Here is a 16,288-nt window from a genome sequence, read left to right on the forward strand (position 1 = left end):
GCATTGCCAAAGCCAACAGCTCTGCCTATACATTTAAGTGGATCATTACCATGCGACACAAGCATCTTATCCCTGCTCCATCATCACTTATAATGCAGAAGGCAACACCAGAGCAGACCGGACAGGCGCTCTGATTAAATTCATCATTCTGTTCAGCTCTGGCAAGTGCCACATTGCATGACAATCTCTGGTCCTTCAAGGTATGCAAGACAATTCACTAGAATAACCCAAGAAGTGCGGCACTTGCCAGGCTGATTTCCACTGACACAAAACCTCTCTGCCCATCTCACATCCTACTCCCTTGTGGTCTGCCTTTCATTTCCAGCCAGTAACTTACCAGTAGAGTTTGGACCGTTCCACCAGCGCATAGGTGTCACCGTCTCCAATGAAGACTCGACAGTTGAGACAGCTGAAGCATTCTGGGTGGTACTTGTGCTCCCCGGCAACCTGAAGAGAGAAAGAAAAGATTAGGAAATTGGAATGTGCAGCGCCGAGCCTTCCTTGGAGAAACTCTGAATGCCCTTCAGAGATCCTGAAGACCCTATAACAATCATCATCTCTATGCGGGAGAAGTTCTGGAGGTGTGAGGAGAGCAGAGTTCTTATAAATAACTGTAGTGCTAACAATTAACAGAAGCAGTCAACAGGAGTCGCCATGTTGCAGGTTTCAGCAGATTTTATGTTCTTACATTTCTTATGTAGCTACTGAACTTGTGGGTGAAAATGTATCTTCTGGGCACCTGTCAACTGTTGAAAGAGGAGGAAATCTAAAACACAACGCGTTTCCTTCTAAGCCTTAGTCATGTACTGTTAAAGTAACCACACCCAAACACCGCACACGGTTCTAAAAATGAGGATGTCCTATTTATTTAATTAAAACATATTCCCTTCAACGTTTAAATAACTCACATAAGTAATGACTGATAATTTGTTAATAGGTCTGGTCTAAAGAGTTGATATCTAAAGTCGCAGCAAAGAAAGTGAAAACACAGAGGGAATAGATAATATTGTCGGCATTTTTATTGCGCACATCTGCCATAGGTACGGTCTCTTAGCTTTGTGGACTGTTTGGGATGAGTGTTTCTATTCAATAGACGGGTCTCCATGTAGAGTAAAAGCAAATTTGTTAGATGATGCTTTGTTTTAGTCTAACAAAAAGCCTGATGTGCCCGCCGTTGTGAAGGTCGAACTGGGTTCATTGTTTGTGAAGCTTTTGTATTAAATACTAGATTTAAAAAAAACCAACAAAAAAAACCTGTTGTTAACTAAATTTAACAAGGTTCTTAGAGGCTTTGAAACAGAAAATGCTGTGATCCCATAAGTCTTGAATCAGCTACCTATTGGCTCGACGTGTCCTGTTGTCCATGTAGCATGTTATTGCTACAGCAATAATCATATAACAGGAAAACTTCACAGAAAGGCATCGAAGGGGACAAGGACAGATCATGGGGTCTTGAAATGTGATGAAACGAATACATGACCTGGGAAAGATCATAGATGGACCTCACATGGCCTGACAGGACAGTCTGGGAAGGTGACAAGAGGCATCAAATGGTCGGTCAAATTTATAATCTGAAGATGCAACAACAGGTAAATCATGGAAAAGGATAAATGTGACATATCTTACGGCTAGGAGACAGATCGTAGATTTAGAGGGCGTGACTCAAGACATTGCACGGGTGACAGAGTTCCAATACGCATTTCAGGTGCTCGCTTTCTATTTGGCTGAGAGAACACAAGTGAGTCGGTACCATGCGGAGGGAACAGAAGATGTGGAATTAACAGCATTTCGTCAAGAGCACGAGGAAGGAAATTAGCCAACTAGAATTTTTTCTTGCTGTCTTCTGTTGACGTGTCGTTAAAAACTATTGTTTCAAAAATGTGTTTTGTCGGTTGTGCCATTGTACTGACTTATATGGCTAAAACATGAACTGTTTCCCATATATTGCCACAGGTGTATACTTATATTTGTGGCATCATATTTTGAGATGTAAACATATCAAGAAAATTCTGGAAGAGAAAGCGGCCGTACACCGCAGTGGAATTTTAGGATCCATAGGTGGTATTTGCGGACGTTTAAAATGAATAATTTTTCTGTTTAAATGAGGAAGTGATGCTTCCAAAAGGTTTCATTTTCAAGCACCCCTATTAATTCCTTTCCTTCCCGTAAAAAGCGTTTTATTGTTAGTAATATGAAAGGAAATCCGTATGAACACATAAAAGGCACACTGTTTAAGTAGACGAGTCGTTGTATGCCTTGTAAACGACTAAGTTCAAAACTAATTACATGTGGCAACATTTTCAACCATGTACTTTGTCAAGCGTGGTATGAAAATCATGCAGCCATTTTGTGTGCTGAACGGTCAGGCACCGAGAAATAAAGTTTCTGTTCTTAAATTTGTATTTTTCTGCACAGTGCCCAGTGTGTCTACAGTTGTGTAAGATTGAAAAATTAAAAATACAAGCAAGAGCCGTTTCTGACGCCACAATATTTCAGGTCAGACTGTTTTACTGTAATTCCAGGTTGCAGGGATTTAGTAACACCTTCACAGGCCAATGAAACAAACAATAAATCATCTACTTCTTATATGATACAATTGGTTAGTGATTGTGATTTTTGTAACAAAACCATGCAAACCCAAAAGCAACAAAACAGTGCGACAGGTACATTTAAAAACAAACATTGAAAACCTTAAAAAATAACTAAAAAAAAAACTTTTTAAATGCTATGAAGCCTGGAGGGCGTGGTTTCGAGGCCAACAAAGATGGCCGTGTTTTGATCTCTGTGCGGATTGGTGGGCTTGAAGAAGGATGTTTAATGATGGTATAGATTAGACTTTTGGTCGATATAGTTGGCAACGCTGTTTAGCTTATCCTGTTTCACCGGGTGAAGCGAGTGTATCAGGTGCCCGAGGTACTACAATGTAATACATGTCCTGGTTCTGTTTGCATCATAATATCACTAGAGGTGAGATGACTCAGTGAGTGATCAGCACACACCTAGTATCGTAGCAAAAACAACGATTTCTGGGTAAGGAAACTTCACCCTGGTTTTGTGGCATGCTTCATCATCAGTAACCTTACTGTCTGTTAATAGGGAGTGCGCGCATCAATGATGCCTCACTTTGTCTCTCTTTCTCTCCCCTTTTGTGATATCATGTGTTTGAAACATACCTGCACATTTCCATGAACCCGCTCACTGAACATTATATATTTTTTATTAACAGAAAGTACTTATTCTGCGTCTCTGAAACAGCCACAGCCATTTAGTTTTTCTGCTATATATGAAACAGTCAACATTTCTGCCTCACACGTGTTATTTACTATAAATTATTATCTTCTTTTATGATTGTTGGCTGTAAAAATCTGTGAATAATTATGAAATTACACATTTCAGCCTTTTATCAACAGATGTTTGGCTTTTTTGACTATAGAAAGATGACAATGTATTTAAAATCTGAAATTATTAAAATGACTATTGTCCGCAAGTGGTCACTGATATTTTATTCTTCATGTTGGGGCTACTCCGAGAGAGGCAGATAACAGCGCTATGTGAGTAAGTACATCTTTGCCTGATACTGGATACTGACTTTGTACAGGCTACAACCCTTTTACTCTCTCCCAGCTCATGCTGTAAGCCAGTGTACTAATATACTTAATGTAGAAGTCCTGTTCAGTTTTGTTTATGGGAGATATATGCTACACTGCTTTTGGTTCAGCAATTTCAGGTTGCTAGTTATGGTTCATTATGTCAATTCCGTCCAAGTTGTAATGTCTGTTTCCTTTAATTCTGGACAGGGAGAATGTAGATAACAGTCAATGGACAAAAAGAGACATCTCAAACAATATACTAAAACATCTTCTCTCTTGTCCTGACCAGTCTGACTTTCTTCATTAAATATGCATGCTTATACTGCAGTGTAAGGAAATGCCTTTTTTTGCATGATCAGTCTCAAAATGTTTGACTGATGCTGCTGGTTTTTAGACTCAGAGTGCACTGAGCCGTGCCAAACAGGCCTCAGTGACAGTGCGCTGACCCTTAAAAGTGCAGGCCTGATTGGCTCATCTACAATTGTCATAAGTTAACTTACTTATAAGTACCTAGTATATGGTACCAGGAGTAATAAGGGGTTGTAGGTTAAAGTGTCCCTCGTGGATTGCAGCACTCATTGTGCTGTCAAGAGCGTGACAAAGAAAAGCAAGGCTCCTGGTCTGTCACTGCAGGCTGGCAGAGCGGTCTTCAAACTCCTAACTCGACTTTGCCATATAGAAAAACAACAAAGTCCAGACCTTCCTTTTTAATATATATGTCACCCCTAAGACAGGACTATCAAGCCCTAAGGCAGGTGTTGTATATAAAATGTGGGACATATGTTTTTACATGTCCTAACAGTAAAAAGCCCAAAGTGTTGATTTTTCTGTAGAAAGACTAGTAGCCCCATTGGTGAGTACAGTGTTACACTCTGACAACTCAGCTGGGCTAACGTCTGAACGGCATTACTAAAGTTGGTACTTCATGGTATCAAAATAATTGTTACATTAACCAGGACTTGAAGCCCACGTACAATTTATTGTAACTTTTAAGTAGAAGGTAAGGTTAGAAAGTTGCCACCCTTTTGCCCAACTTTACCAGTGACTGTTTATGGTCACAAAACAGCCTTCTCCCTCCTGGAGGTAGGTGTTAACAACTCTCAAGAAGGAACACAAGGACCTGCCGTTAGAAGAGGTATTATCTCATTCTGGTAGGAATAGCAAGCAGGGTGTGAACCCAAACGGTCAGTTTTAAAGGGGAAGTCACCTTTGAAGGAAAAATGGTGGGCACACATGAGAGGGGATGTTCTTTTGTTCTGGTAGACAGGCTGTTGTAAGAGGCAGACCTGGGGAAACAGTTGCTAAACCTGTTTTCCCATGGGCATGTAGCCCTTGCATAGCCACACCTCTAGGGTGGGCTACTGAGCTCATCACACCGAAAGGGAGGCTGTGCCATTTTGGGAATGAGCAGAATATTGCATTCTGAGACAGCTAGATGCCACACTTGACAGGAGGTTGTCATCATTGGCTACTAGCCATTCTATCCCCCCAGGGGAAGTCCCAGGCATAAAAGTGGCACGCCCGGCACCCAGACCTCAGATCACATCTGCACTGGCGAGAAAAGTGAAGGAGGACTGCCTTGCTATTCCCCTTGCCCGGCAAAGAAAAGCTGCACCAAAGACTGGACTGCACCTGCTGATCCTTGGACTAGAAAAGAGAGGACTGTGCTTGTGGTACACTGCTCGAGAAAAAGTTGCCTTAAGCCCCAGAAAGAAGGATTGACTCCAAGAGTCAGTGAGCTGACTGCTCTTAAAGCTACAGGGCCACAAAAGCTAAAGAAGCCTTCCTTGGTGAGTCAGTAGCACCAATCGCTTGACCGCCACCGACCACCAAAGCGCAGAACTGGAGATTGAATCTCGATGTTCAAAAGTTGCATCCGAGTCTGCTTAATCTAGGAGAGTAGTCTGACTGCAGTTTGGTTGCACAAGACTGATACAAGCCTCAGCTACAGGGAACTGCTGGTTTTGCTGTAACTGGAAACCAGCAAACCAATGGCAACTATTTTTTGGTTGGACTTGAACCGGAATTCGAGGGATATCGACCTCTGTGGTTAAAGTCCCCCCACCATGATCATGGAGTGAGGGGGTCCCCAAGAAGAACCCTATAATCGGATGAGCATCCTCTGCATCCTTAAGCATCTTCAATACCTTGTATCCCTTGCATAAGGACCACTCCATTGATGTCTATGGCGGTTTGCTCATGGAACCTGGAACTGGACAGGAGAATAATCTGACTGTGAGGTAACTGTCCTACCAAGCCTCATTTGCCCCTTGTTTGCTGATGGAGTTGGTCATCCAAAGTGCGCCGGAGTAGTTGAAAACAACTTTACAAGAGTTTTCAGAAGTTTTCCAAATAACTGCTAACTGCACTAGTTGCCAATGCTTGTTTGTGATTTGAATGAAAAGTAGAGCATCATTATTTACATCATAATTCATACCGCTGGAACACTCTTTTTGGTGTTTAAAAATTCATAAAAATAAGTGCCATTATTATTATTTTTTTTAAATTGGAGTCGGATTTTCTTTGTGTCGTGTTTCTGCCTGGTTAACTGGTTTGTTAACTCTAAATGCTTTACACTTGTTCCTTTGACAAAGCCTGACTAATCGAAGCATCGGCTACCCGGGGTTGAGCTAGGGTTTTGCAAGATGGCTTTGTGAATTTATTACACAGTGAGATCACACAACCACAAAACTTCAAAACTTGTGACATTATCACATCATTTGTTTAATAATAGTGCTCTGAAAGAGCTTTCAATAAACATTTCCTCAGCTTAAAAAAGACCCAGAATCAGCAGTTAAGTCGGCTTCTACATTAATATAAATAGTTTTTTTTAGAGGAAACTCTAGGCTGGTAAGAGAGGGGCAGTAGCCACCTCCACCTTTGTTAGGGGTCACACTTAGAGTGCACCTTCATTACAGATTGCCAAGTCTGCTAGTAGAAAACTAAAAAAGAAATGGTCAGGCAGGGCGACACAGCTTTTCTAAATCGTGCACAACACTCTTGTCCCAACAGCATATCACAAACTTAGAGCATGTGATCAGGGGAGCTCATGTCATGAGCAGCGGGTGAGTCACCAGCACAGGGCACAGGTGACAACATGAGCATGTGATCAAGAGAGGACATGTAATGAGCAGAGGGTGAGTCACCAGCACAGGGTACGTACGACAACATGAGCATGTGATCAGAAGAGGACATGTCATAGAGGGTGTACCACCAGAAGAATAAGCATCACTAACAGGGCCGGTGCTTCACTATGGCAAAGTCAGAGGTACCAACTTTCAAGAAAAAGTTTTATTAGATCACAGAGAGGTGCTGTAGTGGCAACATGATGTTTAGTTTTGGACGCTGAAAACCCGTGCGGCCTTCCTGAACATAGAGACAGGCAATTTTACCAGAGCTGGCTGTTCAACTCACAGAAGGCATGATGCCAGGAGAGGGTGGGCCCGCCAGGACTTTAGTCACACCTCACCTTAGTACTGTCTGTTGGCATCACTGGTTTCTTGCTATAACATGATCAGCCTTGCCCACCTGTGAGGGTCTTATTTAGGGCAGCAGTTTAGTTACTGCCCCTTGATTTGTGAACAGGGCAACTCACAATCGTAAGGCCACACAACTCTGTGGAAGTAAATCACTAAAGAATAAAGCCAAAACATTGACTAAAACTACGAATCCAAAAGTACAGTTGGGCATTTAGCCAGACCTCCTCCAGACACTTTGTTTCTCAAGTCCACGGAAATTACAGGCTGCCGGGCAATGTGGGGAAATTCCACATTTGCGAAGTACAGTCACCCTGCCCTTAACAAGTCTGGGGTTCACAGCCGTGATCCTCCCACTACTGAGACAGCCATAGTACCAGCACAGCCCTCCACCTACAAGCTTAAAGAGACAGACCCTCTCACTAGTTTCAGGCCAAGCTTCTCCATCAAGTAGCTCATGAGCTACAGGTATCTCTCCAGCTATGTATAAGTAGCTCTCCTGTGTGCAGTGCAACCTACTAAATTCTAATTTTTTGCTTGCCTGAATTAATATACGTATCCAAAAAATTGAAAAGTGTGTATTTGAGACGAAATGTATGTATTATTACAACTCCTAAAATTATGTTTGGATAAAAAAATTATTGAATTTCCAAAATGTATTTAAAGCTGATTTACTGCTGTGGAGACTTATAACTACTAACAGTACCTTGGTGTCAAGTGCGTTGCAGCTGTGACCTTCGTGTAGGTCCCATGTAAAGGCAATCCAGCCTGACAAATGCTTTTTTAGTTTACTGTTAGAAACCCTCTAGGATGCACAGTGGTGATCATTGGTGCTTATCTTGCATAGGGTGGAAACTAAAGTAATCTTGTCTGTGGTCACTATCACAACACTACAATACTAATAGTAGAAGTAGTTCAGGATGATTTTCATTGAACATAAGTAGCTCTTATTAAAGAAAAGGTTGGAGACTCCTGTTTCATACTCTGCAGCGGCATCTGAGGTGTGTGTTGGTACGGTTTCAAGCACCCGTCTAAGGTGTAGGCCTGAGGAAGCGCCAGCCCCAGAGATCCCTCCCCTCACCTTGTGGACCACAAGGGCTGTAGTGAGGGGAGAGGGACGCCTTGTGTGCTCTGATGTGAGACTGAAACCCCTGGATCATACCTCAGGAAAGCATGAGAGTTACCCACATTTTATAACCATAAAATTGCAATATTCACAACCAAAGAAGTGATAACATGTTACTCTTACTATCAGCCTAACAAACTTGTCATCCGCATATGTCCAAAAGGTGTAAATACTGAAAAATGATCTGCAAACACCTCTCTAACATTTAATAAATGTCGGGATCATATATATAAATGTGAGCCATGCTCACCACAGGAAGTGTGAATCTAGTACTAAAGATCAGCTAAGTCTTCAACAACGCATTCTACACAAATGAAGCCCAGGCAATAAATAAAGTATTATCAGGAGAGTATGTGTATTATCATGTGCAAAAGATCCCCCCATAAACCGGTCAATGAACAACCAAACCAGCACCTGCATGACGGCCACTGATTCCTCTGTGCCACATGACATGAATCCAGCAAGGAGTGACATCTCGTAACTGGCATCTGCTCTCTAGAGCTTAATAACTTAATTTACACTACTCATCATCCGTGCCTAAGAGTTTACGCTGTACCAGTGAAAATAAATGTGGCCCAGTGACACCTGTGATTTAGCGCAAGAGTACTGACAAACTATCAAGCATTTCTTACCACAGTACTAAGGGGCAGATTTAAGAGAGGTGGAGCTGCACCCAGTGCAGTGCCACATTTCTTGCCACGTTAGCGCCCCCCTAACACCACCATGTGTGAGCCCTATCCAAGATACAGCACACCATGTCAGCAGTTAGGGAACTAGCATCAAAATTCAGAGATTTGCAGGATTAGCGTCAACAATTTTGACACTAATCCTGCAAAGCCCATGGAGGCCCATTGTAAACAATGGTATGCCTCCTCTTAACGCCTGCTCGAGCAGCCATTAAGTAGCGCAAAGGGTTACAAAGTGGCGCAATGCATGCATTGCACCACTTTGTAAATTTGGCGCTGCAGTTTTGCACTTATTGGGCCAGATTAGCATAAAAAAAACAAGGCCTACTGTCACAGCATACGTGCTGCAGTGACTTGAGAAAGGAAACAATACTGCTAACAGTCACAAGACTTATCCTGTGTGATTTTATCGCAATGCACGGATTTAACGCATTGTTTCCTAGTTTTGGTTAAATACCATTATTCATAACTACTACATGTGACAAAACAGCATGGAAAAAACATAGACACAGATGCACAGAGCCATTGTTGATGGATGGAAGGGGATCATCCCTGTGAATCACGTCTCCACCTCCAACTCACATTCAACAATGGTGATCACGAGCATATTTCATTCTTTTTCTATACTCACATACTGTTTATGCCATGCTAGGGAAAATACCGGTGGCCCATTAAAGCATGTTATCTGAAATAAGTATACTCATAAATGTATATTTACAAGTCTATTACTAATGTGCAAAGGTTAAATCCAATTATTTTGTCATAGTACAACTTAAATAGCTTCAGAAAACAATGATTAATTCCTCACAGATTCCATTGAACTCAGAGGCGGCTGCTGCAAATCTCAATGGGAGTGGGGACAGAGACAGGTGGATGGGGAATTAAAATAAAACTTACCTTACCGCTGTATCCGTCTCCTGCCGCCTCGCGCTCCTCTTCCCTCCATGTGGTGTCACAGCATTCACTTGGACACCAGCACAGGCTTCCCAGCAACCCTGGTGCTGCTTTCATGCTAAACATAGCATGAAAGCAGCGTCAGGATTGGTCTGACCAGCTTGGACTGCTGTTCAGACACAGCCCTGGGGTCTGTGCAGGTTCTGGAGAAACCTAAATGTGCATGTGTGTTTGGACGGCCTCAGACGCCCGGCCAAACACACATGCGCACTTAGGTGCACTCTCCCCTTCTCCCCACTCCCACTTCCCGTGGCCCAGCCCCACCCCTCCCTGAACTGCTGGCTGAGCCAGCAGATGAAAAATTAAACAATAGTGGAACTAGTGTTTCATTTTTTATCTCCTAGCTCATCGCCAGGGGGGCGACGCTCCTTAGCCATAGCGAAGGAGCCGCCCCTGGCTGGACTGGAGAAGATAATTAGGCGGCACTCACATGGCCTAGTTACTGTGATTTTTATCTTAGTTCAAGGATTTAACTCTTGTGTTCTGGTGATGGTTAAATATATTTGTTTTTAACTACTTTACATGGAAAACTGCTGCAATAAACCAAGCATACAAGTGTAATACGCTCTAGGTTACCTTTGTTGAGGGATGGAAAGGGCACACATGCAACACTTGGCCTGAAATTTGCTTAAAATATTATATTCTTGTAATCACAAAGTGATGTGGGGCATCTGCGAAAAAAACTGCAGATTTCTTTCCATCTTATTAAGGATGCATTAAGTTCTGTCCACTCTAACTAGGTCAGACGGAACCTCTACCACTTGCTGGTGGTTGTCCAGTGTTTAATTGGAGCCGGTGGTTTCCGGTACGGGGCACCGGCTCCTAAATTTTAGGGCATGCACTTATTTTTCTGTCTCAAGCATTTACTGCGAACAAAAGATACATATGGGAAAGATGGAGGGAGAGAAAAATGAAAAGGGGGCCACACAGGAGAAAAGCAGAAAGCTGCAAGAGTGAGCTGAAGGGGCAGGGAGTGGCTGTAAATGGATTAAAGAGGCCCGAGATGGCTTCAGGATTACGCTGCCTCGGTAGTTCGTGCTCTCACATTTAATTGCAGCAGCTGCGTGTGTCAGAGGAGAGCTTTGGGCACAGGCACGTTTATATTTACAAATGAAGCAATGTGGTTGTCCTATTTCTGCGAATCTCAAATTCAGGTCCTTTCTCTATGAGGCGATGCAGCCAGGTGGAGCACAGAAATATCTCATTAATACAGCCTTTTCCACAATCGGTATCAGTCACTGGCTGTGTCCTACCACTGAAAGAGGGGGGAAGAGTGAGGACGAGCTATGGACACAAACATGGCAGAAACAGCATCTGAGAGAAAAAGAGGGATGGACAGGAAGGGACTGGAAAGACTGGAAATAATGACAGAGAGAGCAAGAGAAATAGAAAGATATAGACAAAAAGAGGGAAGGGCAGTGAGAGATGCATAGGAAAGAAGTGTGAGGAAAGAATAATGGAAAAGACGAGTCCTCCAAGTGAGATTGAGCGACAGAGTGAGTGAGACCGAAAAAGAGAGTAATACACTGATGGAACATGTGCAGGAAAGAGAGAATGTGATGCAGAAAGAGGTAAGAGTACGAGCAGGAGTAAGGTCAGGAAAGAAAGCAGGAAAAAACTGAATGAAACAGGTAGGGATTAGAAAATAATAGATAGAGCACTGGGAGAAGCAGGCAGACAGGAAGAGACTGTAAGGGAAATGGACATCGTGTACAAAAGACAGAGTTTTAAGGACAGTGCAAATTCTGAGTGCTAGAAGCACGTGAATGTGCATGTCTCTTGTGCAGAATGTGACTGACTGACATGGTCTGTTACAGCCCACCTCTTTCATTTTGCAGCATCGCCCCACCACTTCTCTAGAAATATTTAGATCTCGTGCCCATATGTATATGTTAAATGTGTCCATCTCGTTGGTTGGTTTTAAAATAAAAACTTTTCTATGGCAGTGATCAGGTTAGTTTTAAGTGCAACCACCAGCACCTGAGAGCAGCTCGTGGTGTTAGTATGCTGTATTAACACAAATTAACTTCGAGTTAATTAGAGAAGTTCACAGTGTCTGCCATCACTTAAACACAAAGCACCACCAGTCCATTTCTCTTGTACAGAACATTTCATGCCTATCAGTCTAAGTTGTACAGTATTGAACTGTCGCTGCCAATGGACAACTCTGTACAAGAGAGGCGGGTAGGTGGGAGGCGCGTGTACAGGAGAGAAGCTAGGGCCAGGGAAAGAGTCTGCATGGGAAAGCCTGCGGAGCACGCGGTACGCATCCCTGCGAGGGGCGTGCCCGGGGTTGCCCGCCATGAGACAGTGGCGCGGCGGCACCGGGGGCGAGCAGGCCAATGACGAGAACTTGATACCCCCGGGGGCCAGACCCGGGAGGCGATACCGGCTTTCAGAGGCCTCGGAGGTGCCTGGGAGGCTGCGGGACACGTCGCGGGAGCATCTGTTAATTAGGCTGAGTCGGCATTGGCCCCCTGGCGTAACTCTCCATGCGGGGCCCGCAACTCCCGTGGGTCAGCGCGACCGGCATGACCTGTGAGTGAGGTGAGCAAAGTGAGGACAGCGAGGGGAGTGTGGGGGGAGCGCTGCGGCCGTAGGTTGAGCCCAGAGTACCGCGGCTGACTACGTTCGGGTGCATCTTCCAACCTCTGGTGTGCTCCCGCGCCTCACACTCCCCACCTGCCCTCTCCCATCCCACCTCTGTCCGGCTTCAACCAGGCAGGTTGAAGCGAAGCAAAGACAGGCAAGGCACCAAGGGGCACTTAACAGCTGCACTTATCTAATTAAACAAAGTGCATATTTTGCGCTTCAGCGATCAGTATGAGCCCCACTGTATAAGCACCTTACAAGAGCTAGGCAAGCAACGGTGATGGATGCATGGCAGACAAGTGCAGGTGCAAGCCAGAGAGAGAGAGGCCGAGGGAGATGGTACCAGCAACAACCGGTTAGAGCTACGTTTGCAATGAGGTCAGGAAAGCCCAGGACTAGCGTCAGCTAAAGGAAAAGAAAGCAGGAGACCCCCATCTCTGATACGCCCTGCCCAAAAAGAAGTAAACACTATAAGATGGCAGCAAAGTCCCCTGTTGAGGATACTCCCTTATTGGTGGATGAAGTAGCCAGTGAAAATATCGGGGTAAGATGAAGGAAGATCTTCTACGACACATAAATTACACAGAGCCGGGTAAATTGGAGAAAGGCTACAAGGACTTTAAGAACAAAAAGATTCTAGACTTTTTTTTTGCCTTTGCATGAGGAGGAAGACTGACCCCAGGTTTGAGAACCTAGAAGACAGCTTTATAGATATGGGTTTGAAGATATATCCACCACCACTAACCACAGCGATTATTATCCCAAACCGGAAGAACCTCATCCCAACCCCAATGGAGGTCACCTCTCCTGGCATCCCAGAAAGAACAGCTATAGATGGCTGCCCATCAATTTGTAACTCATTTCCGACCTACAGAGAAGTTATCACTGCCTCACATGTACAATCCAATGATTTTGTGAGAAGGATAGCAGAGAACCAGCTTGAACCCTCTTAGGTGGATGAGGGTGTGCCTAACTTGAGTGGAGTAAACTCACTAGGCGACCTAAGAGTGGAGGGTCCAAAAGTCACAAAGGACACTGTAGTAGCCTTCAACAATCTTTTGGGGGCTGCATTAAATACAATGCAAGCTACTGTGGAAGCATTGAACCACACTGCCAATAAGATGGATATATAACTAGGCTTGCTCAACACGCTTGGAGCCTTTGTGTTAGGTACAGATGGAAAGCTGGAGAAGCTAAACGCCTCGATTACAAGCGTTCAATCCAAGAATGACAATGATTTTACAATGTGTTCATGTAAGGAAGTGGTCGCCAAATTGGTGCAATTATTACCAGTTCTCCTAGAGGAAATGGTAGGGGAATCAGGAAACACAAAAAATTTGTAATGAGCAACCACCCAAGATGGTAATCGGAGATACAAGAAAAGCATCCAGTCCATGGGAGGGGCATATATCTGAGATGGCACAGAATGTTGTACAGGCTAGCCCAGCTGATTATGAGAACACAAAGAATGCACCCCAGATCAGTACAGACAAGCAAGGGCACACCCATTAAGGATCCAAGTGACCAGGAGCCTAAGCAAGGCCTTAACACCACCCAGATTATCCCATCCAACATCCCAGCATCTCGCTGCATGACAAAACAGGAAAGAAAATGTGCAAGGAAGGGCAGAAACTGGGTTTGCCCAGAGAGAATCATCATAGGGCAAGCTCATGAAAAGACCTATGATGGGGGAACTGGCTCCGTACCAACAGGTATCAAGCAAGCCTGAAGCACAGCACTATGACCTTGGTGACCACCACGACAATGGCATGGACCCATGGTCTGCAAAGGATGAAGAGGGCCAGCCAGAGATCATGAAAGAAGTTATTGGCACTCTTGAAGCTGACACAGATAAAGAGGAGCGAAAGGCTCAAATCACTCCGGCCAATAGCAGCCCCCAACAGAATCGTAGTGCCTCCAAAGCCCCCGGAGGCCCTAAAAAAGTAACGAGCTCTGGGGACAACATGGCTAATAGTAGTCCCCAACAGAACTGTATGGCACTTAATGCTTCAGGAGGTTTCAAACTGAAACACGCTCTGGTGACACATGCTGCCTGTTCGGTTATGCCCCGCTGTACCCTGATTTGTAACACGCCCATGGGGAAAAGACATCCCTAGCGACCGCCTAGGCGTTTGGACGGCCAGTGTGTATTTCAACCTGATGAAAAGATGGTGCATAACACAATGCCACCCTGTGCCCTTGGGGACTACAGCGTCGGGACACAAAGGGAAGAGAGCATAGGATCCTGTCCTGGCATCAGGTTGGTTAGTCGCCAGTACAGAATCCAACCAGAGGAGAAGCTGATTCATCACATAATGCCCCCTGGTGCTCAACGGGATGACATTTATGACAGCGTCAGGACACGAAAAAAGAGAGCATAGGATTCCTAGGAAAGGGAAGGCCTATGCCCCTGCCTAACACTCTGGTTCCAAGGAAAGCCTACTGTGGACCCCCAAATTTAGATCTAGGGGAATAAACAATATCTTAAACCGAGCAAATGTCCTAAAGCTGAGCAAATGTCCCAAAGCTAATCAAGGGTCTTCTGGGCCTTGTGGAAGTGGAGTCCCAGGACATCTTCTCCATCAAATTTTGAGTGCCTCAGGGTATGCAGGCATCCGAATCTACACTGGTTACATTCAGTTTGCGACTTATTGAAGCCAAAATCATGGCCTGCAAGGAGCCGCTGAAGAGTTGGGGTATAAAGGTACTGCAACTTCAGGAGGACCGTTATCCCTCCCCCCCTCTTAGCACCAGATCAATCCATAAGGGAGAAAGGAACCTATATCCCAACCTGTCCAAAACAAAAAGTGGGTCTGATGCAACAGCCACTTTCAGTCCTGAAAGGCGCAGTGGGCTGGTCATCCTCCACCGGATTCCCTGGGCTGACACTCCAAACAATAAAGGCCCATAGAGAGAAAGGCCAAAGAAGAAGACTGGTAACCAAACTGGGTGAAATGGACAACTGGAGCTCGTTCCCATTCGTTTAATCGGCAGAACGACATAACAATTGAAATTAGAAGTTCTCCAATCACCGCAGGATAGAGCATGGCACTCTGAGCATCTGTGCCTAGAACTTGGGAGGTCTTGCGCCGAAAACTGAAGATGCTTCGATATCAGAGTATTTTAATAACTTTGATATTATTGGAGTTCAAGAGACATGCGCACAATCCAGCATTCCATTAATTGGGTTCAGTGAATACAACAGGTTGGCATGCAAAAGGAACATCTATGGAAGTGCAAAAGGTGGCCTAACCACCTACATAAACTCTAACCTAATGCTATATATAAACGAGCCACGGTTATTGTTCTGCATCTAGATGAGTGGGACAAGCAGCAGACAACCCCGCTGGTCCTAGTTAATATTTATATTAACCCGAAAGAAAAAAGCTTTAATTGTGGACAAACTGATCAACCTGCTCCTGGAATGGAAAGGAGACCACGGATGGTAAACTTGGTAATCACTGGTGACTTCAAACTGACTCTCTTTCAAGACACAAACGAGGACGGTGATGAACACCCATTTGCCCTGCCTGCTGAAAGCTGCCCCCCACATAGAAGGCACGATAATCTTGAGAAAAAACTTCTGAGAGCCTGTGAGCTAGCCAGATTGATAATGTTAAATGGTCATCTTCCAGGGGACATCCCACCATCTTGGACAAGGTTGCCCGACACAACGACCTCCTACCTTGATTACACTATGGTGAATGCCAGTTTGTATAGCTGGGTAATTGATTTTAAAATTAATCAGAGACCTGAGTGTGATCATCAACCACAAAATACCTGGATCAGTGCCAATACAGTCAGTCTGGGCCTCGCCCAGATAGTGCAGGAAGACACTTATACTGAAAATCTAAAACACCTCAA

The 16,288-nt window shown here is 44.4% G+C and overlaps 1 protein-coding gene across 4 annotated transcripts in view; it reads right to left on the minus strand.

Annotated features, from left to right (window-relative positions):
• The window catches only part of LIMK1 (LIM domain kinase 1), a 171,330-nt gene that overhangs the window by 40,850 nt on the left and 114,192 nt on the right, over positions 1 to 16,288 (minus strand). For all 4 annotated transcript variants that reach the window (XM_069226794.1, XM_069226792.1, XM_069226793.1 and 1 more), the window contains one exon: positions 338 to 447. In XM_069226794.1, the coding sequence (XP_069082895.1) occupies positions 338 to 447 (110 nt within the window). The remainder of the gene's footprint in view (positions 1 to 337; positions 448 to 16,288) is intronic.

Source organism: Pleurodeles waltl, chromosome 3_2 (genome assembly GCF_031143425.1).
Source record: "Pleurodeles waltl isolate 20211129_DDA chromosome 3_2, aPleWal1.hap1.20221129, whole genome shotgun sequence".
Taxonomy (NCBI): Eukaryota; Metazoa; Chordata; class Amphibia; order Caudata; family Salamandridae; genus Pleurodeles; species Pleurodeles waltl.